The sequence below is a fragment of the Hemiscyllium ocellatum genome, chromosome 12 (assembly GCF_020745735.1).
Source record: "Hemiscyllium ocellatum isolate sHemOce1 chromosome 12, sHemOce1.pat.X.cur, whole genome shotgun sequence".
Classification (NCBI taxonomy): domain Eukaryota; kingdom Metazoa; phylum Chordata; class Chondrichthyes; order Orectolobiformes; family Hemiscylliidae; genus Hemiscyllium; species Hemiscyllium ocellatum.
This window is the reverse complement of record NC_083412.1, coordinates 35,574,131-35,600,607: the sequence shown is the minus strand read 5'-3', so window position 1 is coordinate 35,600,607 and position 26,477 is coordinate 35,574,131. Positions and strand designations below refer to the sequence as shown.

The window sequence follows — 26,477 nt, the reverse complement described above, 5'->3', positions numbered from 1 at the left end:
ATCCAGTTACATGGTTTGTTGTTGAAAGATTCTTTTTCTTAAAAAAAAAAGCAAATTTATGCTCAAAAAATAGTTTACTGCATTGAATTTTTTTCAGTATTACAGCACTTTTTTATGGACTTGTGTTTTGCTTTCTAGTTTGAAACGGATTTAGTAGTAGGTTCAGTAAACCAAAATTCGCTTTCTATGCTAAGAACAAACAACAGAATGCCTGAGTTTGAACAAAGTCACAGTAGTGTCTCTTTTGGATGTGTGGAGCATTATTTTGTTTCCTCATATTTGTCTTTACATTTGAATATTTTGATCAAATAAAGGAACTGAGCTCTTTATTAATTTCCCAGATGACCAGCTAAATGTGCCTCAAATTTCAGTTACAATTTATCTGCACCATTCAGGGAGAAGATTAGCAAAACACTTTGACTATTAATCGTAGAAATCATTTGTATCCTTTTGTTTGTAGCAGTTACTGGTTTTCAGACTTGCATGAATTTAATGTGTTTGCATAATGCATTTGTAATTCCCTTTTGCCGCAGTTATTAATGCTCAGAACTCTAATAATATAGTTTAACTTGAGCTCTTCATGATATGTCATTATGGGAACTAGCATGTTTTGAACTAAATTGTTATTCAAATATTAAATTTTTGCTGCACAACCATGGAAAGCTTTAGAGAGCATGTTTTTTTTTCTCTCTCATATACTTTCATTTTAACTTCCAAAAGAAAAGTCGTCAAGGGCACATCTATTCTCCCTAATTTTCATGAGTATGAAGAATGACAATGAAGTCTTAATCATCCTTATATTTGTTTATGTTTTAATATTCCAATATCTAAGCATTATCAGATTAAATTTAAAAATACTAAATTGATGTACAGTAATGACTAATAAAGGAGTAGAGAGGATACTAAGATTTACAGGAATATTGCCAGAACCAGAAACTTTTAGATGTGAAGTAAGTTTGAATATGTTGAACTTGTTCTCTTTGGAATAGAGGAGACACGAGTATTAATTGAAGTGTATAAAATTGAGGGTCTGGATAAAATTAATGGGAAAAATGTATTTTGTGTGGCAGAGAGATCTGTAACCATGGTGCACAAACTGAAATTAATTAGTCAAAGGAATAAGGAGGAGATGAGACTTTTTTTTTTAACCTGAAGGGTGTCAAGTATTGGGAACTCACTGCATGAAACAGTGATAGAAGGAGAAACCATTGCTTTCACCAAGTATTTGGATGAAGACAGCAGTTGAGGCTATGGGTCAGTAGCTGAACAGTGCACTTAAATTGGATAGCTCTTTTTGTTTTGGACAACACTGGCATGATGGAACGATTGGCTGCCTCCTGTATTGAAACTACATGCGAGATCAGATCTACTTGTGCTTCAGTTTCAGTGTTTGTATGTGTTAATTGTATTAAGTTAGTCGAGATTTAAAGCAGTTTCCCCTTTCTACATCATTAAATCTGCATCGCATTCAACCATTGATTGCATAGAACTCATTGTGGAGCTAAGTAATTTCAAGTCTTTTCCTGTGCTGATTGCATTAAGTTGGTTTAAAATTAGATTTCTGTTAACTAGAACAGGGTAGGGTTTTTTAATACGCATCCAACCATTTCTAGTTTTTATATTTTGTAGGTACAATACTTGGAGCCAAGCAGTTACTATGTGCGTTTGAAGTTTACAGTGAACAACCAGATTCAATATTATGTACCAAAGCAAGAAGATATTCATGAACTGGTAAGAAGCACAAATCTGGGTTTACACAATGCTTAATTATGACTCTGCAGAGGACAGTGGATATCTCTTGGCAATATGGCAGACCAGTGCGAGAGTAAGAAAAGTTTAATTGTTTTTGTCCATACCCTTCGAGAAAGTCAGATTGCGACAAGCATTGATCTTTTCAATACAATATTGTGTTTGACCATTATTACACACACTGTCTTCTCACTTTTGCCTTGTTTTAAAGTCCTTAAGACAGTGATCAGAATCAATTGATGCATGATGAGAAAACAAGCAAAAAGGAAATGTAATTAAAGAATAATCTCAAGGAGAACATGCAAATATACAGACTGACTATGCTGTTATACTGGTCTGTTGCATTGCTGCAAGGCAGTTGTATTTTTGAGTCTTTTGGTTTTATCTTATATTTTTTCACTTGCATATTTCAGTTTTCTATGAATAGTTTTGACAGTACAGAACGTGGGTGTTGCTAAAAAAAATTCTTTTTTTGGACCTCTTTGTCTTGCAGTCACTTGGACAATTCACAAGAAATACTAATTTGAAGGGAAAACAATGTTTTTACTCCGAGAAGAGAGCAACAAATGATTGACAAGTAGACTGTGATAGGTAGAGGTGTTGCTATGGTGAATGCACTAATTAGATGATGACTGACCGTTTACTGCCAAGCTTTGCTAAAATTTTAAACCCGGTTCGTCACCTAATCACCACCCACTGACTCACTCCATCAGCTTAGAAGGGGACACATACAGGCTATTTTCCTGACCAGGGCTAGAGACCTAGCAATCCTGCAGTGGAAGCAGCATTTAATGCTGTTGGCTTAATTTCGGACCCTTCTGCTGCACTCTAACAGGAGTAAGTTCTCTGACTCCTTTGAACTTTGTGAAGTGTAAAGCTGACATGCTGTTGAAAATGCCAGCATTTTGTGCTGAAGGTGAAACTTGTGTACAGGTGAAACATTGTGTCAAATACAGAATGCTGCAAAAAGTAGAAAACAGAGTCAATTTATTTTATTCACAATAACAAAGTAAACAAATTTTAATCATGAACACACAGAAAGACATGCAGTACCATGCCACACAATATCAAGAATGTACAATATACGCTGTACCTGAAGATTTATTTTTCTGTATGGATTCACTTGGAATTTGTCTAGAATATAAGGACTATGATGTTATAAAACTATTAATGTGTTTGTTCTTGGTGTTACCCTTATACTTAGCTTTTACACTTTGAGATAGCTATCAATAAGTATTATTGATTATACACATTGTATTAAAAATCTTCAAGCAACAGTCAAGATGAGAATAGTTAAAACAATAACTCTAAATACTATTATCTTATGACAGTACATATTATCCAGCAGAAAATATGAACCACAAGGTTTACTGTATGAACTAAACACTGGAAATGTGTATATGTTACAAATGCATATAAACAAATATATTATTTAATTGTTAGTTATTTCCAAACAGCTTGCAATATTTTTCACTGTCACCGAGCCCATTCTGAAATTAACAGCTATTTTGTTTTTCAGTTATACCAAGAAATTGAAATTTGCCCGAAAAGTATTCATCGTGTTCAGTTTGACAAGTCTGATACATCTGTTAGTTATGGTAAGGATATGTGCTGAATTCTAATCAAGCTTGTTTCATATAATATACAGATTTCTTCACAGATTTCTATTTGTGTGATTATTACTGCTTTGTTTTTGTTTTGTCATTCGGACACTCCTGACAACATCTGTAAAAATAACGTTCATAATTTTCATAACTTTTGTGCAAATTGTTCATATTGTAAAACTTAAGGCCAGTTTTGAAGCCCGTCTGAAATTGATTTATTTGATTTGGGGATAAGGTCATGATATAAGCAGAGGCTTGACTATAAACAATTAACATTTGAAGTTGCTTAATTTAAATTAACTATATGTTGTGTTTGTGTAAAAATGCATGTCACTTTTTTCTTAAAATGCTTAATTTTTTAAAATAAACTTCAAATGAACGAGCCATATTGGAATGTTTTGAAATTGTGATTATTTCAGGAGAATTCAGTTATATAGCTGTATGATCTTTGTTATATTTAGTGTGCTCAGCCATTCTTTGATACCATATTGGATGAATTGAATTTGGTGAAGATTAGCATCTGTGATCGTGGAACCTCAGGCTGAAATAAATAGTTCATCTTGACATTTCTGACTGCAGTCATCCTTTGTTGCATATGCTAGATTTCTCCATTATTGAAGATAGGGATATTGTGGAACGTCTTGCTCTGATTACTTGTTATTTGCACATTGATGTTCAAGACTGGGTGTGACAGCACTTCAGAATTTTGACCTGATCCTTTGGTTGCGGAATCACTTAGCAAGTGGCTGTTCCTTGTGAACGTAACATAATCTGGTGTCATCATTTTTCCAAATTGGTACCTCTTATGTATGCTTGATGTTTCTTCCAATATTCTCCCCTATATTCTGCATTAAATCTGAATTGAATCCCTGGCTTGATGGTCATGACAAAGTGAAGGATATGTTGGGCCTTCAGGTTACAAATTTATGATGGTGTACTATTCATCTTCTGATCACCACAATATCTTGATTGTTATCCAGTTTAGGGCTGCTGGAATAATTCCAGAATCTGCCCCATTTAGCAAGGTGATTATGCCATGTAATTAATGGGAAGTTTTCTTATGAAAACAAGACCTTGTCGCCACAGCAATTATGCAGTGGTCACTCTTGTCAATACATTCATGGAAAATAGCTTCTAAACTAGAGAAGAGAGGGTGAGTGCAAATATGCTTTCCTTCTTGTTTGTTCTCTTGTTATCCACTGTGGATCTGGCAATACATCTTTTAGGACTTGGCTAACTTGGTCAATAGTGGTGCTTCAGAGCTTTTGTTGGTGATGGGTGATGAAGTCCTTCAGCAGAGTTTATTCTGTACTCTTTCTACCTTCAATGTATTTTCGAAAGCAGTGTTCAATGTGGTCAGTCAGCTGAAGGAGGGCAGTAGATGACAATCAGCAAGAAGTTTCCTTGCTCATGTTTGACTTTGTCCATGAGACTTAATAAGATCTGGAGTCAAAATTGAGAACTCCCTGGACTAAGCCTTTCTATCGAGACTCCACAGCGTTGTCCTCTGATGGTTTTGTCTTCCTGCTGCCGGGGGAGACTTAGGCGATATTTGAGGATTCTGGGATATTGGCTAAAAGATGTATTATCTGTAGTATGACTTCAAGTCATTTCCTTGTCCAATTTGTGGAACAGTTCTCCCAATTTTGGCACTCGTCCTCAGTTGTTAATGACATGGATTTATGATTTTTTTTTAAAATGATGTTTGATGAAGGTGTAATAGCCAACTTTAAACCCCGACCACCCCAATGGTATGCATAACAATCAGGGGTAGAACACTCAATCATTCACCTCCCTAGTCTGGAAGACCATTGCAGAAACTGTAGGAGAGCTACTCTGAAAATAAATATTCAAAAGGACGGTACAATACCAGTAGAAAATTCAACAGACCCAGATTATATGCAGCCAGAATACTGGGGAAGATTCAATACAGCCCCTAACTGTAAGCATTATGAAAGTTTCTAGAACCTGGAATTATGCCAAAGAAACTGGAGGGTGGAAAATATCTCTCACTGTCGCGCTACAGTATAAATTCTACCTCCTTGTATTCTAGTTCTCCAGATATAAAGATTCCAGTAGCCTTTTTGATTATTTTCTAAATCTGTGTATTTCAGATATCAATCTAGTAAAGTTCTTCTGAACTGTCCTAAATGCATTTACGTTCTTCCTTAAATAAGGAGACCAAAACTACGTACAGATTTTTAGTGTCTCAAAATCAAAAGTTGCGGAGAGTGGGTTGAATAATGAAGTTGAGGTAAAATGTCAGCCATAATTGATCAGTATTTCATTCTTGTTTGCTTTGCAACTATCTCTGCTGGAAATGAGCGTTTGCGTGACATGCACATTTAGTTGCAAAGACACGGTAGACTCACTGGGTGTATGGTCTATCTCGTTATATTTCTGTTTCTTAAGTAATTACGTTACGTCCATTGCTAATGTTATCTTGAAACCTGAGTTTTCCTTGTGTTCCAAATATTGATTTTCAGTGACTCTTAAATCTTGTGCAGCTTTAATTCAACCAAAACTTGAATACAGGTTGTTCTGCCATAACGTGACAGTTGCATTCCTCTACAACCTCGCACTATGGAAAATTGTGCAATGTAGAACTGCAAAAGAAAATTGCACTGTGGAAGATTGCTATAGAAAATGGCTATACTTGATAAGTAGAAAGTAGAAACAAACCCAAACAAGCTGACGTAACGCAACCAAAAACTATAGCGACAACACCTTGCATCAAAGACATATCAGAAATGACTTCCAGACTACTCGGCCCCTTTGGCATCATGGTAGCCCACAAACATACTAAAACAGCACCTAAAGGATCCATTAGATACCACCAGCAAAACTAACATTATTTACAAGATATCATGCAAGAACTGTTTAAAAAAAAACACTACATCGGACAAACTAGCAGGAAACCTGCCACCAGGATACATGAACACCAACTGGTCACCAAAACACATGACCCACTCTCACTAGTTTCCATACAGACAAAGAAGGATACCACTTTGACTGGGACAACATACATATCCGAGGACAGGCGACATGCTTGAGAATTCTGAGAGGACTCCATCAATAAACACATCGATTTAGATCCTACCTACCTTCCCTTGAAGAAAAGAACTAGAAATGACACTACTCACCTTAGGAAACCAAGACCTATAAATGGAGAGGCACAACATACCACCAGTTCTTCACCAAACACTTTTATTGATGAGTTTGCCGCGTATGGTGACAAAACATCTGAAAACAAACCTTCAAGCTCAGTGAGCTAACTTATCCACAATTCATCAATCACATCGCCAATTCGCTTTGATGAAATGCGCATTATACCAGAACGGCTACTACCCTTCTATATTTGAGAAGTGTGTTTTAGCATCATGGTATCCAAAAGGCGATGATTATCTCATCTCTCGCATCCAGTCTTGCGACATCATAACTTTCGAGCATTCTTTTATTTTATGAATTCTACTGTATGTGACCTTTGCAGCAATTACTCTCCAAGCTGCTTAATGTGACATTTTCGTCTGTTTTCCTCCTTCTCCTTGTTTCCTTTTTGAATTAAAGTTACATTAAGGTAGAAAGTATAGCTTAATTCGTATTCAATTTTCCTAAATTGTGGTACATCTTTGTAAATTTTCTTTTCTCCTACCGTATACACATTTTCTTGTAATGCAGTCATCTTTCTTAGTATTGAAGCTGGAATCTTATCATTGAAATCTGAATCTACTGGTGGCAACGCCCTGGTCAAAAATAGCTGTTAAGTTCTGTCATTTGAACTAACTTATCTTAGAATGTGGTGCCCTGCTGCAGTTCTTTCTGCTAACATGTCTGCAATCTGCTTCGTGACTAAACAGTTTCCTGTGATTGATGACCAAATTTTGACCTTGTTTATGATGTTTAAAATACTAATACAGAGACCTCCCAATTCTTCATGGCAACCTTCAAAAATGGGTCAGCAAGGAAATGCTAAAGATCAAATGGGGAATTGCTTAACGACTCGCCACTTTTCCCCAGAGATTGACACAGCCTGAAATTCTAAGCGAGTAATCAACATAAACAGGTGAAAATTCAATTGGATTTATCTTCATTTTTCTATTCAGAAAGATGGCATAAATCCCACCCATTGTGATATCCTTGCTTATCAGAATAGGGAGTGCATTCCTTATATTCTACTTGGAATGATTACTGTATATAGAAGAGTTTTCCTGATTTAGTCCTAAATGTGCCATACTTCTCTGAATGGCATATCCTGCATTTATTGAGAATTGTTTAAAAAGCATCTAAGTCTTCCTGAACTCTTAACCTGCTTCGAATTATTGAAAAATTCTAAGGAAACAGTAACAAGCAGTGTTCCCTCTAAGATGTATATACTCAGCTGTGCAGTAATCTGGAGCATGCGACATATTAAAACAAATGACTTTGTCAGTTCATTCGGAGAAATTTCCAGAATTGTCTCAGTCATGACATTTGAAAAGTAAACAGCTCATGGCCAAAATGTGGAGCCCAGAGGAGTTTGTAACCTGCTCAATACAAAGAATGTTGACAAGAAACGTTTGCTATGAGCCATTTAAGGTCTATCCAGCACTGGAGTTTGTCACTGTGGTGAAAGCAAATGGAAAAATACCCAAAGTATTGTCATTTTATTTGCATAAAAAGACACCATAATAGCACACAACATGTACCTGTTGGTTGATTTCTTAATGTGACTATATTAGGAGAATATAGCATTCATTGTATTTCAGACTCTGTTGGAAAAAATTGTCAATCTGAGAGACTGAGATAGTCGGGCTGCTCGAGTCAGATTTTTAAGAGTTTTAGGAGCTTTTTTTGAAGATGATAAAGCTAACCAGTGGTCACCAACAATCATGTATATTTTTAAAAGTGTAACTTAATGTTTTGTCAGGAGGAAACTGTACTCCAGTTTGCACTAACCCCTCTGACACACGCCCTCCCAACCTAATTCCTTTCCAACCCCGTTAGTTTATCTGAGGGTAGTTAACAGAGAGCAGGTAGCCTAAATTCTATCCAGCGCTACAGTCATTGCTGATTTTTTTATCTGCTTTCCCCTACATCGGAAATACCCTAGTTCACAGAAGCAATTTATTAAGTTACTTCCTACAGGCATGCCAAGCACTAAGGCTTGTCCCAAATTGTTAAAATTAATCTCAGGGTCAGTATCTTTTGAGCAAGCTTGCGGGTTTTCTGATTCAGTGGAAAGCCTGAACACAGTCGTGCATCCACAGAGATAATCAGTGTAATTTACCAAGTGCCAGGCTCGACCCCCTTTGATTCAACATTAATTATCCCCTCTTAATGAATACTTCAATCACAACTTCAGCTGTCATCATTGCAGTTGGAATACCTTCTACTGTGTGGAGTTCCTTACAAAAAATTATTAATGCTAATAGCAAACAGATACATTACTAATCAATTGTCCTTCAACAAAAGGACTTACTTTCTTATCTGTAGACATGTGATGTTTCCCACATAATCAGATTGACATAAATCATATTCTTTAATGACAACAGAACACAACAGGGAGAACCGATGTCAGTTTGAATAAATGATATTTGTCTTTGTCATCTAGAATCAAACCTCCGTAACTGGTATGTTTCAATCATAACACATGCTTCTTATGTCAGAAATTTTGTTCAGGAACTCATAATGGGGAGAAACATTGGTGATCATTGATGTGAGCAGGATCTTTGTTCCTGCTACATCTTGCTCATATCTTGCGCCAAAACAGGCCCGCAACTCCTTACACAAAAGTAAAAAAGAAGAATTTATACATTCACTTAGATGAGAGCTGCTATTTACAGAATCAATTAGCTTTCTATCAAGTACAAGCAAACACTGCAAACCAACATCGCTGTAGACTTGGGTCAAACTCTTTATCCGTATGAGTGAAACCATCTGGGCATACAGGCCTACCATGATATATAAGCCGCTGCTGCAAATCTGTAATTTACCCAGATCTCTAGATGATTAGATTAGTAACGTAACCGTTATACTGCTTTTAACCTACTTTTTTTAAGCATTTGTTTATTTTTCAGCACAATTTAATTCTTATATGATTTCTCTCTTTCTTCGTTTAGGCTTTTGTGTATCTTTAGTTGAAGAAGAGGGATCACATCAGCAAATGATTATTACTGAAGTAAAAGAAGGTGGTTTGGCTTCATCTCAAGGTAATTTGTTCTCTTCACACATTTTTATTTTCAAGCTTTGAGTTTTTTGTAACAACTAAGTGTTGAAAAAACATTTTTCAGTTTCTCTTTATCTAGCAGTCCTCTGTCATAGAATCTTATGTAAACAATATTTAGTCTTTCTAACTTGGAGAGGTATGTTTAGAAAAATGCAGCTAATTAATTAATCCAATGTAAATGCATAAAATGGTTATAGGGTCTTGTGGTGCAGTGGAGGCGTCCCTATATCTGGTCCAGGAGGTTTGGGGTTCAATTCCCGCATATTCCAAAGATGTATAATAACACATCTGAACGATGTGACTAAGAAGTATCTGTATGACAGTTTTTGTTTCTTTGACTCTACTCACCTCCCAACATAAAGCCATCTTTTCAATCTAGCACTTATAAAGAAAATTTTACACCACCTTCAAAAATATCAAATTATTGCATTCCTCATTTGCATCCTATCTTAGCTGCATACCAGTATTATCATTCTGTTTCTCATTATAGTTTTAATTACTTCTAGCCTGAGTACAATCCTGGAGAAGACAACATGTTGATGCACCATGTGGAGGAGAAAATGAAGAGAAAGCCCTTTAATAAGTTGTTAGAAGTAATAATTGAGAATTTGTCCCGTTGATATTTCCACTGAATTTGGGATTCGTAGTCATAGATTTTTGAGTTTGAAGTTTCTCAACTTGATAAAGTCCTCCCTGTTTACTTTGCAAAATGCAGTACACTGATGGATATGATGTTGAATTCTCAAATGTTCAGAGTAACCTTTGATCCACATATTTTGAAGAATTACCAAACAAACAAAATGTTTGAAATCTTAAAACAGAAATGTTAGAAATGCATTGGGGAGTTGTGAACATCTGGAAAAAGAGAGTACATAAAGTTTTGTTGAAGCCAACCAAAACAAAGGGGAGGAAGTCTTATGAAAATAAATGTAATCTTGATCTCCTGTAGTGCCACCTCTTGTATCACCTCTTGGACAATATGCCAGAGGGTGCCTGGTATTCATGAACTGCAGTTTTAGCATAGCAACAACTTGTATTTAAACTGCACTTTTTAAAGTTGTAAAACGTCGCAAGGGATTTCAAAGGTGTGTAGGCAAAGACATTTGACACTTTACAATTCAGAGATGTTGGAACTTTACTTCACCCATTCTGGCGCAGGAATCGTGTCTGGTGTCAAATTGGCACGGTAGACTTGTGACAATGAATTCACCACTTTGATATGACCACTCTTATTCTTGCTGACCTTTGCGTCCTGTACTCCTCCACCTGACAATGATGTTACCAAAAGGTAACATATAGCTCAATGGACATTGATTTTTTGAAGAATTCTGGAAAAGAAGCACTTGCTGAATTCCAAAGGAGGGAGAATTGTACCAAATTAACAACCATGCATTCAATTGTGAAAATGCAGATGTAGACATCGATTCATCTTTTCATCTGTTGATTTTGCTTCTCCACCCTGCCACCCCAGCCCAAAACTGCCTCAAAGCTCATCATCTTCCAACCCCATAGAAGCTCACTTCTCCCTCCTTCGCAAAATCCATAAACAGGACTGTTTGGGCAAATCCATTGTTTCTGCCTGCTCCTTCCCTACAAAACTAATCTTTCCCTACCTCAGCTTGATTTTTTGCTCCCCTTGTCCAATCCATTCTCATTTACATCTGTGATTCCTCTGATGCTTCACATCAGTTTCAGAATTTCCAGTTTGTGGGCTCCCGTCACCTCCTTTTCACCATGGATGTGCAATCCCTTTCACATCCATCCTCCATCAGGATGGTCTCAGGGCTTCACTTCCTCCTGGAAAAAAGGCCTGGACCGTCCCCATCCACCACCACCCTCCTCCGCCTAACCGAGTTCGTCCTCACCCTGAACAACTTCTCTCACTGCTTTCAGGTCAGCCAAGCGGCCGTAGGAACCTGCATGGGCCCCGGTGATGCCAGTCTCTTTGTGGACTAAATGGAATATTTCTTGTTCCAGTCCTATTTGTATCATCTATAAATACGGGTGAAGTGCTGAATGACAGAAGAGTGACTCATTTGTACTTTTTGTTTGTAAGGAGAAACCGGGGAACTATAGACCTGTAAGACTGACTTGAATGGTGGGTTAGTTGTTGGAAATGATTCTGAAAGATAAGCTTTATGTGCATTTGGAGAGGCAAGGAATGATTAGGGATAGTCAGCATGGTTTTGTGTGAGGGTAATCTGGTCTTGGAAATGTAATTGTGTTTTTTGAAGAAGTAACCAAGAAGATTGGTGCGGGCACAGTGGTAGACATTGTTTACTTGGACTTTAGCAATGTTTCTCATGGTCGACAGTAATTTTAGATGGCATGGCATTCAGGGTGAGCTTGTCAACTGGATACAAAATTGATTTTATGGAAGAAGACAGTGATGATCTTTTTTTCCAAGATGAAGTGGAGAGCCCTGAGACCATCCTGATGGAAGATGAATGTTAAAGGGATTTTATTTTTTGGACTGCAGGTCTGTGACAGTGGCATTCCAGAGGGATTAGTACTGGGTCCACTTTTTTGTTTGTCATTTACATAAATGATTTGGATGTGAGTATTGAAAGCTTGATTAGTAAGTTTGTGGATGACGCCAAGCTTGGTGGTGTAGTGGGCCGTGAAGAAGGTTAACTAAAATTACAAAGGAATCTTGATCAATTGGGTCAATGTGCTGAAGTTTAATTTGGATAAGTGCGAGGTATTGAAGTCTACTTAAAAAAAAAGACCAAACCTACACAATTCAAAGCAAGGCCTCTTTTTGGTGAGACCTCTTCTGGAGTACTGTGTCCAGTTCTGGGTTTCCCTGCTATAGGAAGGACGTTATTAAGCTGGAGAAAGTTCAGAAGAGATTTATCAGGATCTTGCTTAAAATGGAGGGTTTGAGTTAGAAAAAAAGGGGGAACTTTCACTGGAGTGCAGGAGGTTGAGAGGTGACCTTCTGAAGGCTTATAAAATCATGAAGGATATAGGTTAGGTGAACGACATGTATCCTCCTCCTTAACACCCCCCCACCCCCGTGTGGGAGATTTCAAGACCAATTGACATAGTCTAAGGGAAGGGGCGAAAGAAAGCATGAGGGGCAGCTTTGCTTTACACATTTGGATAAGTTCATGAATAAGAAATATTTGGAGGGATATGGCCCAAACGCAGGCAGGTGGGACACGTTTAGTTTGCGATAATAGTTGACATGAACAAGTTAGACCGAAGGATCTGTTTCCAAAATGTCCAAGTTTCCTTCCAAATAATACACCATCTTAATTTGAAAGTATAATTGCTGTTCCTTCATCAAGGCTGGGTCAACATTTTTGAAACAACAATCCAGTGAAATCAGAGTGGTTCAGAATGGCTCAAAGGTAATTTAAAAGGGTAGTAAATGCAGTCCTTGCCAGCAAGATCTACAATTTATGAAGATGAATGATTACAAAAACAAAAATTGCTGGAAAATTTCATCAGGTTTGGCAGCATCTGTGGAGAAAAATCAGTTAACATTTGGGGTCCAGTAACCACCTTCAGAACTGATGGTAGTTAGGAAAAAGTTGTTTTTTATGCAGAAGATAGTGTTGGGGAGGGGGTAAAGAGTGAATGATAGGTAGAGAGAAGAACAGTTGGAAAGACAAAGGTATGGATAACGGTCAGTCTAAGCAAATGGATGGTTACTAAGAAGGAGTATTAGTGGCTCATAATGTCTTCATTTAATATCTCTCTCATCTCCTGAGATTCAACAAAAGATTACTACTTTGAACTTTAAGGGGCTGTATTCTCTTCTATAGTTGCTTTGTAGAATCTGTTTGGATTAATCTTATTTGTCAAAGCCATCTCATGTCCTCTCTTTGCCTTCCTGATCTCCTCCTTAAGAATACCACAAACACTTTATACTGTTAAAGAGATTCATTTGAACCCAGTTGTGTACATCTAATACGATTCTTTTTATTCTTGACGAGAGCATCAATATCTTTTTCTCATCCATTGGTCTGTATTTCCTGCCAGCCTTGCCTTTTACTTGAACAGGAACATGGAGTGCCATGGAGTTGAAAGTGAGTTATTTGTGAGAAGGTAATTGTTTTTAAGGGATGATTTAATTTATCTAATGAATCAGGAGACAAAGGGGGCAATATTAGGCAAAAGGAGTACAGAAAAGAAGTGTGACATTTTAACTGCCATGAGTTGTATAGTGTGGGACAATTGAAGCAGAGGAGATGAGACAGTTGGTACACTTCTGTAAGAGGTTGGGACAGATGGAAGGTACTGAGGCATATGAAAAGCCTTCATCTTAAGCCAGGAATGATAGCAGAGTGAGGTTTTTCAGAAATTATTAGCCAAAAGCAAAGGATGAAGTGAAAGAACATCTGTAAATCTAGAATCCATGAGAATATAGCCTGTATGTCAAATTGCTCAATAGAGTGGATAAGGACACAGAATCATGATAGCACCAAAAACGCACACCAACAGGGTGTATCGTGTATGCAGAAGGAAGCTTAAATAGTATAGACAGGCAGCAGAGAACATAGCTGAGCAAACACTTCCCATGAACCAAGCCTTGTAAAGTGGAATAACTGGTACAGTGCATTGGTTGAGACCAGGCTATCTTGAAGGTTATGAAACAAGGTTGAAATGATTATTATTCAGGTTCATATCAATGGCTGAGTGACGGTGGCTTTGTGAGTAAAATCTTCACAGAATCACAAAATTGTTATGGTCAGCAGAAAACTTCATGATTGTGGATATGTTTGCTGAGCTGGGAAGTTGATTTGCAGATGTTTTGTCCCTGTCCTGGTGACATCTTCAGTGCTTTGTAGCCTCATGTGAAGCACTGTGATACTGTGTCTTTTGGAATTTATTCGATTCCGTTCCTGCCGGTTCTGGTTGTTCGTTGTAGTCAGTCTAGGTCCATGTGTTGGTTGATGGAGTCTGTGGATGAATGCCGTTTATGAGAGAGGAGGAAACCAAGAACTAACTCCCACTCCTGGATGTGATGGTACAAAGAACCCAGAATGGTGAATGCACCGCAGAAGTGTACTGAAAAGCCACGTACACGGACCAGATCCTGAACTACAACAGCACAAACAAGAGAAGCTGCATTCGGACCCTGTTCAAAAGGTCTACAGCACACTGCAGTACACCCGACCTGCGAAGAGAAGAAGGAGGAATATGTCTACAGAGTCTTTACCAAGAACAGATATATCCGCAATTTCATTTGCACATGTCGAACAGACAACAGCATGATGAGGACATGTCACAACTCAACACTAGCTGCTCTACCTTGTGTAAAAAGCATCTCTGAACTGACAGCCAGACTTATCTGATCATTCGGATTCATTACAGCCCATAAACCAACAGCCACGCTCAGACAACTTACCAGGACAAAAGACCCTATATCCATCATGCATGACAAACGTAATTTACAAAATTCCATACAAAGACTGCACAAAACGCTATATAGAAAATAACAGGCAGACAACTGGCAGTCCACATCCATGAACACCAACTAGCCATTAAATGCCATGACCAGCTTCCCTCATAGCTATACACACAGATGACATGGACCACAAATTTGACTGGGACAACGCAATGATCATCGGACAAGCCAAACAGAGGACAGCCAGAATATTTCGGGAGGCATGACAGTCATATACAGACTCCATCACTAAGCATATAGACCTAGACCCAGTATACTGGCCACTACAATGAACAACTGGCACCAGTAACCAGAAGCAGCAGGAACAGAACAAAATAAATCCCCGAAGAGACAGTACAGCAGCACTTTACGGGAGGCTTCAAAGCACTGAAGATGTCACTTTGTCAGGGGACAAAACGTCTGCAAACAAGTTCCGAGCTCAGTGAACACACCCACCACCATGGCAACCAGCACCTGAGCTATAGATCTTTATGAAAACCTTGAAGACTGTTCAGCCCATCGTAACTTTTAGATTGTGATGATTTCTTAAGTATACAAATCTTACCATATTTTTTTTAATCCTATTTACTGCTTAGTCTTGTCCACTTGGTTTCCAAAACAAATGCAACTTTGTTGGGAGTTGGGGCCACAGGACAAGGGATTTTTTGGGAGTAAAGAGGCAGGTGGGAAAATAGTTGAAAGAAACTGCAGTTTCTGCATCTCCAAATTATAGCTAATACTGATATAATTCATAAACCTTGGGCAGTATCCATTTCTAAACTTTTGGAAGCCATTTTTGCTCTATAAGTAAAATCATACAGATCAAAGTGAATGTCAGCTGAGCACAGTACAGCCAGTGAAGAATGCAAGACCACACCGCTTCTGTGAAATTGTTTGGAGGTCAAATACTGATTGGAGACATTTTGTTGTCTAATGCTATTGGTTGCTATCTTTAGTATACTAACAGTAATACAGCATTGAAATATTTTACTTTATAGTCAATGAAATTTGTATTCATCTTAATGTTCAGTGGAGTCAAATTAAAAAACAAAAACACCAAGAATTTAGGCCATTCATTCACACACAAGTTGTGGAGCAACTGTACTGTGATCAGAGTGATACTTGCAGCCTTTCCTATCCATTGTCTGAATGGACAGTTTCAGCATGCTATCTGAAAGTACTGGGGGAGTCACATCATTGGATCAGTAATTCAGAGGCCCCGGCCAGTACCCTGGGGATGCAGTTATAACCCCATCATGTGGCAGCTGGTAGTTCTTAAATATAATGAATTAGTCTGAAATATAAAGCTAGTCTCATTTAATGATGACCGTAACTAACAATGACTGTAAAAACCTATTTGGTTCACTAATATCATTTAGGGAAGGTAATCTGCTGTCCTTGCTTGGCGTGGCCTACTGACAGCAGATGGTCAGCAATGTGGTTGCCTTTTAACCACAGTCTGAAATGGCTGAGCAAACCACGCCATGCAAAGTCTCAGTATTATTTCTATGGAGAAAACCTGCCGAAAGCGAGGATCTAGAGAGATCAGGAGATCTGCTCATGAAAAACAGAATACTAGCACTGGTGCAGCAGGTCATAGGAAGACTATTGAATGTTTATTATAAGAGGATTGGAGTGTAAGAAGAGAGAAATCTTACTGCAAGGTGCTGGTGGGATCATATTTGGATTATGGAGAGTGGTTTCAGTCCCCTTATTTTTCCCCTCTTGAGAGAGTCCAGGACCATTGGGCACAGCCCAGGAATAAAGGGATGTTAATTTAAGATTGAGATGAACAAGAATTTCTCCATCCAGATGAGGAATTGACGCCAGATGTGATTGGGCATGAGGAATTCGGATCAGCCATGATCCTATTCAATGGTGAAGCAGGATTGAGGTGCTCAATGGTCTACTTCTGTTACTGTTTCTGATGGACAATTCATAGCACTGCATTGTAATATCCTATTTAATAGTCATTAAAATTTTCGTTCAGCTTTTTTACAGTGGAACTTTTGGGTCCATGAAATAACCTAGCAGGCTACTCACATCAAGGCAGTTGAGAATGAGCAACAGATTCCAGCCTTGCCAGTGACACCCATATGCCACGAAACAATATAGGAAAAAGAATTTGGGGTTATACTCCCATTATTCTGACATGATTTTGGAATATTTGCAGAACCCTGATCAAAGCAGCATTAGCATGATTCGGCTCTCAAGGGCAACACTAAAACTTGGCTTTCGGCTGTGTAACTGTGACAAATACAGAAAATATTGTTTGCTAATTTGTGTTATACTCAGCACTCCACAGCACGTGGCCCAAAAATGAAAAAGATAACAACCGATAACATTTAGACTTTAGCACAGTTCAAAGGGGAGGTCCTTTCTGGCTGAAGCAAGTGTCAAAGTAGTTCTACAATGTATTCTGTCATGGAAGAAAGCATTCTAATGGTCCAATACATAAGCAAGAGGCTCCAGGATTTTCCAGTGCAATAATAATCTCTGTTGATGAGGTGTAGAGGAAGACATTTGCTCTATTTGCTGGGAGCCAGGAAATGGTAGAACCAGATGTTTAATATCCGGAATTGAGCCCTGAGAACCTGAATACATTGTTTAAAAAATGTTGCATCCTCACATGAGTGATCAAGTTCAGAGCATACTCCTTCAAATGCCACATCCCTCCAAGACTCAGTAACTACTTGATGCACGACAGACCAATCACGCCTGGCGTCAATTCCTTATCAAGCAGAATTCATACTCAACAATCATAGCTTCACCTTGTACACACTTAGCAATGCTTAAAATCTCACATTCACATCTCACAGCTCAAACCCACACTGCCATCTTTCAACAATGATGGGCATATCACCCATACTGACTGGCACACATACTTTTATAGTGCAAGCTAGAGTGCAGCTGAATATCCTCATCCTGATGATTTGCTGCAGCCAGAGCCAGTTTTGTGAGGGAACTGATTGAAGATGCTGGCATCTCCTCTTTCCATGTCACTTTGTGAAAATTCTATATACTCTCATTCCCAAGTTGCTGGTTATATGAATGTACACCTCTCATTCCTTGCCAACTCTCACCACGACTTTACTTTTCTCCTTCAACATACCCAAAAACAGAAACTTGGCTGGGTAGTACTGGAAGAGCAATAGAGAGAAGAGCAAGTAAACAGCATCAACTTTGCCAGATTGCAAAAAATAAAAAGCCAGTGCAGCACATATCTAAATCAAAGAATACAAGCGTAAACGAGTCACTCACAGATTTTTCCTCACTGCCTGTTTACTGTCGTATGTTTGTCCTGATACTGCAACACAGTTCTACCTCAGACACTGCAGTGTGGATGATGGAACAGAACTGAATTTCAGTGAAGGAGACTGCTAATAATTTGGAGGGTGACTTTGAACACCTGTGGCCAAGAGGAACTGGCTGCAAAATGTGCCGTCTCGGTATGAATGACTCAAATTTGGGCTGCTCTATGCACAACGCATTTTATTGTGTGTACCCATTAGCTTTACCCTGGAGTTTGCTCCATTGACGTGCTCCACTGAGGTCTCTGCAGCAGAGCTCATTTATGACCTCGCCCTCTGGAGAGCTGATTGTCTCTGTTTTCCTTGCTTCTTGTCTTAAATGTAGACAACTCATGTACCATTTGTTACTGTGTATAGAACCTGACTCTATTCATCAGATCCAATCATGCGGTCAGCAATAGAAAAGGAATTGTGGATAATTTTTCTGTATTAATGTAGTACATGACAAGCACCTGTCTTGGATATTACCAGAAACTAAAATTATAATCACTGAGAGATCTCTGTAGCTGCAATTCCTAGAGATCTCACTGGGTGGTAGCACAATTCTGGGCATGATATGCAGCTCTGGCTCCTAGTTCAACTGGTACTGTATGTGAAAGGAAAAAGGCACAAGAGATAGAATTCTACCTACCCTATTGGGAGATTTACAGGTGACCGGGGTGAGGGAAGGGTTCATAAAATTTCCCAATGACCTCTGTTAATTTTACAGTGAGTGGTGAGGTACAGGGTATTCCACCCACTCTTGCCCAGTTGAGGCCTGTAAAGGACAAATTATTGACCACTTAATTGTCCGTTAGCCCCAAACTTAGCCTCAACTTTGAGACTGGCTGAAAGAGTTGAATAGCTGGGGAAATCTCAGCAGGCCACACTCATTGGGTTTTGTCTGTGTGGCATCTCCTATTGTTGCTGGGGTTGCACATCAGAACCCTCGTGGAATTCATCCCAAATTTTACTTTGAGGAAGTGGAAGATACCTGTGCATAGATTCTTTTAATAAGGGTTTGCCATTGTGCGCAAGCTATCCCACAGTATTAACAGATCAACTTCTTTGACCAAAGCAGGGATATGCAAGATGATTTGAGATAAGGCTTTACTGCACAGATAGGCACGAACACACATGTCATTGCTCGTAATATCTCCCCTTCAAGAGGTCTTCAGACCTGCTCGGTTGTGGACCGGTGCTGAAGGAAAGAGAGTGTACTACGTCCCTGTAAAATCAGTGAAAATTAACTGCTGCTAGAAAAGTAAGCAAGGCTCTAGTAACACTGTTGGTACAGCCTGCTTACAATAATGGCCTCCATCATCGGTGTCTTGTCAGTCAGCAACATAGTTAACACCAGCTAGAGACACAAGTCATTCAAGATAGCAGGCAGCATTTATTCTAGTATTGCCTTTGTCATTGTTAATTGACACGAGTAAATCACGTCATGATTCCTGCATTCTGTTTCAGAGAATATTAAATTTTGTTTTTCCCCCAAAAGGCTGAGAATAATCAAAGGCTATATTTTGAAAACATTGGCTCTGGCTTGTTGTGTTCTTTTCTTTATTTCCCTCCATTTGCCACCATATGCATATTGTCGCATTCATCTTAATTCCATGCAAGTATCTTTGTTGCAAGTCTTCAATAAAATATGTTTACAGTTTGAGTTATCCAATCTGCTTTAAAATAATTCTGTAACTTCGATCAATACGACCTAATTTTTAGAACCTTCTTTGTCTGGCTCTGATGATCTCTTTTTTTTTCTCTCCATGTACACAGTAATGACATTGTAAGTGATCAAATCTAACAGCTCATTAAGAGCTGAAGTAAGGGTATTTGGCCTATGATTCCCACCCTATTCATAACTTTATTTTTATGGTAGGAGTCAAATCTTATATTTTATTTCTTGTGTTCTCTGACATAATTTTAATATGATTTTCCTTTTTTTTTTCCCCAGTGAAATACCCAATTTGACTTAGTTTGTCCTTTTTTTTTCAAATTGTTATAGTCATTTAATTTTATTTTGTGCGGTTGCAGTATCTCAAATACCTCCCTACTCTTTGGCTGCCTATTCACTCGACTCCACTTATGTAAAACCAACCCTTTTGTTATTAATTGGAGTGGCAATAACTAGTCTGAGAAATCAGTCTTACAAAATGTCTGTCCTAGTTCATTGACTGTGCACTTGTTGACTCATTTTAAATGATTGCTGTTGAAATTGCAACTCTACTGCTAATCCACAACTCTCCAAATTGTTATCTATATACTGCCTTCTGAAATTCAGTAGCATACAATATAGAGCCATTATTGTTGACTTGTATTTTATTATTGCTCAATTCAATGCAAAAATCTGTGTGCACCACTTCTCCATTTGCCCTTGATGCTTTTCCTCTCAACATGTGTAGTTAAATCATGAAGGAAATGAGCGACTTCTTTTTTTTGGGTAGAAGGAGTTCCTGATGCCAGGAAATAGCTTGGTGACAATACTGCCTGCAAAAGCATTGTTATAAGGCTAGGCTTTTTTCCACATACTTTAAGAAGAAATTGGCGAATGATCGACCCAAGGCTGCTGACACGCCCAGCCCCCTCAGGGTTTCTCTGAACTAGTTGTTTGCTTTTAAGGCTGTCAGAAATGCATCGTGAGAGAAGAGTTTAAAATAAAGTTTAAAACATTAAAAAAGCTGAAGGAAGGTGAATATTACTTTCGGAATTGTAAATTTTTAATGTAGTATATTTCGCTTTTGCAATTAGGTCTAAGAGTTGGCGATGAAGTTTTGGAAATTAATAAAATGAAAGCCAAAGATCTGGTTGTGTCTGACTTGAAGACTATCCTCTCTGCACCATCACTTTCTCTCACACTGCGAACAATTGGTCAACCAGCAGATGGATGTATGTGCACTTCACCTCTTCGTCGAGTCGTGGCAACCGATGCATTGAGTGACAGTGGATTTATTTGCAGCCATCAAGGTAGTGACTACCATTTCCTTTTAAATACTTTATGATTCATAGGAGTGTCTTTAAAGGCAATAGTACAGTGATATACCATGGGAGTGATTTTTTTTCTTTAAATTGTCTCATGGGAAACTGCTGGGTTTGAAACAATTGTATTACACCCCACCCATATGTTTTTAATGGAAATTGTATAAAATGGGAGTACAAGCAGCAAGTTTATTCCTGTCTATATTTCAAAAGGAAAATTGAATTAAAGTATGCCTCGCATTGCTATTCACTTTCTACTTGATTCAATTAAAACATTTTCTTTATGATATTCTGGCAACACTGGTCTGGATTGTGGTTTTGTAACATGAAATAAAGGCCATATCTTTTGGCTTCTACAGCTATCTAGAATGTAATGTTTTTGGAGTCTCAATATTGCAAATAACTTATCATTTAACATTTTTCTAATTTAAATATGAATAAAAATGTTTATAGAATCTCTATAGTGTGGAAACAGACCAGACAGCCCTTCGAGTCCACACTGACCCTCTGAAGAGCATCCCACCCACATATACACCCTGCCCTAGCCCTGTGGCTCTGCATTTTCTCTGGCTAACCCACCTAGCCTACACATCCCTGGACATGATAACCAATTTAGCATGGCCAAGCCACCTAATCTGCACTTCTTTGGATTGTGGGAGGAAACCAGACCACCTGGAGGAAACCCACACAGACATGGGGAGGATATGCAAACTCCACATAGATAGTCACTGAGGTGGAATCAAACCCAGGTTCCAGGCACTGAGAGGCAGCAGTGCTAACCGTTGGGCCACCATGCTGCACGCAATGTAACTTTGCTTTCTACGTAGTGGGTGACATTAAACATAATTTTGCTTAGATGGGGGTTAGTCCTTTGGAATTCTTTGACACACCATTGAACCAGCATTTGTATTTTTTTTAAAAACATAAAATTCAATATTTACTCGAGTGTTTACAGGGAAAAAAAAGTGAGCTAAGATAAGATGATGAACAGGCGGAAAAACATCAGCACTTTTTGACAGATCATGTGAGCTATTTCTGAGCTGCAGCAGTCTGATAGAAAGTGAAAGTGACTGTCCTTGGTTTCAAAGCAACAATAAAAAGAAGGCTCAAAGGGTCCTAAGAAAAAACTGAAGTCCGTGGGGAGTAGATGGTGGTAAAAATAACTCATGAATTGCCAAGGCCTTACCTGACAGCACGGAAAATAGTCATATTTATTGTGGTCAGCTCCAGGAGTTTCTCAAGGCAGTGTTCTCAGCCAAAGACTGCTTCATCAATGACCTTCCCTTCAACATAAAGAAGTAAGAATGTTTGCTTATGATTGCACAAGTTTTAGTTCCATTTGCAAATCCTCAAACAATGAAATAGCTTATGCTAATATGGAAGAAGACCCAATAGTCAGGCTTGGTTAAATAGATGGCTTCTGTAATAATAATCAGGATGTACAAGCGCTGGGAAACAAAATTGTGTCTTGCGCCACCTTTTACATGTGCAGATTAGAGGCTGTGTGTTTTGTCTATGTCTCATGTTTTGACAGCCCAAACACACCCCACTACTTACAAGGTATATTTCAAAATTATGATGGAATATTCTCCATTTCCTATATGTGAACGACAACAAAAATACTGAAGACACTCACCTCTGTCCAGGAAAATGCAGACCCCTTGATTGGCTCCACATGCACAAACTTTACACATCCACTGATGTGTCCATATCCCAAAGAATAATGAAGAAAAATTCTATAATGGGGATTGGCAGATAAATAAGTCTCAGACTTAGTTTCTGATAATACCTTAGCCGTTTCAATGTGCTGTCTTACTCATCTACTTTGACGATCTTCAGGACTTTTCATTTGTTGCTTTGTTCCTAATGTAAGGTAACATTAGAACAGATGATCTGCGAGATCAAAGCTTCCTTGTATACCAGACCACAAATCTAGCTGTGAAATCTGTCACAGACCCATGAAAGCCAGCTAAGTTGGTATCCTGGCAACAACCAAACATGCTCCTTTCTCTCTCTGCATCATCTGCAAAGATGCACTAAAACCTTATTTTACTAATAGAGAGACAGGTATTGATTTGAAAGTTAGCAGAACCAATCAGATCAATACTCTGGGGTTGCTGGTAAGGTGATAGAGATAAGTGGCACTCATTTTTGTTCTTTATTCTGTGGTTGGAGATCAGTGGATAGCAACAAACATGTTTAGCTGGTTCTTTTGGATCCAGTGGAATTAGGTCTATGGACTTGAACCACCATCAATTTGAAGTTGAGTGAAGAAAATGAATACCAGCAGATTGACTTAAGCTCTGCCACAATTTGCAAAGGTTCTCACTGAACCTTGAATAGAGGTATTTTGTGTTGAAATGAATAGTTGTTCCATTCCCAGGTAATATGTAAAACATTGCTTTCTAACTGCAGGAATGGCTAGAAAATGAATTTCTGGTTTTAAATATAAAACAAAGGTCATATGTGAACTGGACTTGCTTTTGCAACGTTCTGTTGCTTTCTTCACCAAGGGTGCCTGCTTTTCTTGGTTTCTTTAAACCATAACTTAGAATAAAACCCTGATTTGCATGAGAAAGCATCAAGAAACAGAAAGAGGATAGAAGTCTGTTTCAGACAGAATGTGTGTTGCCAGAGAATTAATTGAGTAGCTAGAATAAGGATAATAGTAACATTCTGGGCTTATGTTAGCAACTGTTGGAATAATAATATATAAGGCCCCATTTGCAGCTTTTACCTATACATTTTTAGTTCAGTCATTCACACAACTAACCCGCATGGCGTTCGAATCAATGTCATACCAGTACGAAGTTCTATAAACTTTAGTACAATATGCAAACCAAATGAGTGCAATGTAGTAGGATAAATTTGGTTTCTTTTCACTGCTAATCAGTTCTGTATGGGAAAGGATGATGATATCAGTTATGTTGATGTAGGGATTTAAATAGGAGTCGTCATTTTGTCATGAAAACAATTTACACCATTGTTCTATGCTTCTGATACTAAATCAACTGGGATATTGAAAGGATACTTAATGGACCATATCTTGTGGCCAGCAGCAACATAATGGTGCTTGCTGCTGACCTCAAAGTATCTAGCAATCTCTGAGACTCATTTCCTTTTTTTGATGTCGTTTTGAATCTGATTGTAAATCAAAGGCATCATTTTGCATCTAGCAGCACTTCAGTAATCAAGCAGAATAAGCAGCTAATCATATTGAAGTGGTCTCATTGAAAATAATCCAGGAGGTAACCACTCAAAGACTTCACTTTTAAACTTTATTGTAGAGAAAGGGAAATTTATGGTGGAACACAGTGATAAGATTAAGATAGAAACTAAAGTATCATAAACTTTATTTTAAGCTGCTTTTAAATAAAATGAAACTGAACTCCTTGACACCTAATAAATATCCAATTATTGTGAAATTTTCTATCTGGTGCAAAAAGATAATACTTAAATTGCCTTAAGCTGAATAATGAAACTTAGATCACAGGTTTAAACCAAATGTGGCATTTCTGTAAAGTAGAATTTGCAGCCTTGCCAGGAGTTTATTGGAATTGGTATCAATCTCCTGCTGTTGAAAGCAATGGAGGACATTTCAAACCAATATTTTAGAAACAAGTAAATTAATATTATCAACATAATTCATACAGGTGCTTATTGTGTGTCGTAAAATGGTCATCTACTTGTGTGCCTGGAAGCATGGTGTCATAAAGCATAAGCTGGTCCCAACATGTACTTCACCCTTTCCTTCCCAGTGAGCACTGCTGGTAGAAAAATTACACAAGCCTACTACGAACAATTTGAAGTAGGTTAAAACTAATAGAACTAGATTTAGTTCTGAATGATCTTTTGAAGAAAATTGTTTGACTTGCTGAGAATTTATGAAGGAAATTTAAGTTGCCACACAGTGGGCTTTGGCAGTAGGTTTGATAGATACTGTGGTGTTTATGGCACCTTAACTGGAAGGAATCATGCTCCATTGTTTGACTATCTCTCTGTCCTTTTTTCATCTTTAATGTTGATGACATGCTGTTGTCTGTACAGTGATGGTCATTCCTTGATTCATAGAATCCCTACAGTGCAGAAAGAGGCCATTTGGCCTGTCAAATCTGCAGTGACCCCTCCAAAGACCATCTCATCCAGACCCACCCTCCACCCTGTCCATGTTACCCCCACATAGGTTTTTTTTACCATGGCTAACCCACCTAATCTGCACACCCGTGGACACTAGTGGGGATTATTTTTATTAGCTAACCTGCACATGTTTGGACTGTAGGAGGAAATTGGAACACCCGGAGGAAACCCATGCAGACATGGGGACAACGTGCAAATTCCACATAGACGGTTGCCCTAGGCTGGCATTGAACCTGAGTCCCTGGCGCTTTGTGGCCCTATAATTGATTTGATAATTGATCATGTGGACCTAGGTCTTGTCTTGATAGAATTCTTTTGTTTAAGTTTTAAAAACAGAACTTAATAACTCTGAGCAAGAGAAGGCAATTAAACCCCCCTGAGCCTGCTTCACCATTCAATCTGATCATGGCTGATTTCATCTTTGCCTCAACATCACTTTCCTGCTTGCTGCTTATTAGTAAATGCATTATCAACAACATTTCTTCTCTTTGCCGAACCTATAACAGTAATAACTAGTGGGGCAGGGTCATAAGACAGAATTTATAACAAAAGATTACAGTGTCATGCAATTAAAGCAATATATTGAACAAACTAGATTGCCCTTAAATCTTTAATCTGTTAGAATGGGTTGCAGGTTTCTGTTCATTAATATGTAAATCCCTGCCTCACTGAAAGGTACATATGATCTGCACCACAGCAAAATTAGTTTTCAATTGGTACTGAAAATATGAAGAGAAGAAAATGGCAATTCAACATTGTTATGACTGTGGTTGTATAGGAAGAAAAAGTACAGGATGAATTTTACATATTAATGAACCAAAACCTGCAACCCATTCTAAAAGATGAAAGATTTAACAGCAATCTAGGTTTGTTCAATATATCATTTTAATTGCATGACACTGTGATCTTTTTGCTATAAATTCTGTGTCTTATGATCCTGCCCCACTAGTTACCTGATGAAGGAGCAGCGCTCTGAGAGCTAGTACTTCCAAATAAACCTGTTGGACTATAACCCGCTTTTGTGTGATTTTTAACTTTGTACACCCCAATCCAACACTAGCAACTGCACATCATGGCTACTATCAAAATTGGCTTTCCTCCAACTCAGAACTTCT

At 38.2% G+C, this 26,477-nt stretch overlaps 1 protein-coding gene across 2 annotated transcripts in view; it reads left to right on the top strand.

The window, feature by feature from the left end:
- tiam1a (TIAM Rac1 associated GEF 1a) overlaps positions 1-26,477 on the top strand; it is a 301,399-nt gene that overhangs the window by 177,338 nt on the left and 97,584 nt on the right. For both annotated transcript variants that reach the window (XM_060833501.1, XM_060833502.1), the window contains exons 11-14: positions 1,630-1,731; positions 3,269-3,347; positions 9,452-9,541; positions 20,998-21,213. In XM_060833501.1, the coding sequence (XP_060689484.1) occupies positions 1,630-1,731; positions 3,269-3,347; positions 9,452-9,541; positions 20,998-21,213 (487 nt within the window). The remainder of the gene's footprint in view (positions 1-1,629; positions 1,732-3,268; positions 3,348-9,451; positions 9,542-20,997; positions 21,214-26,477) is intronic.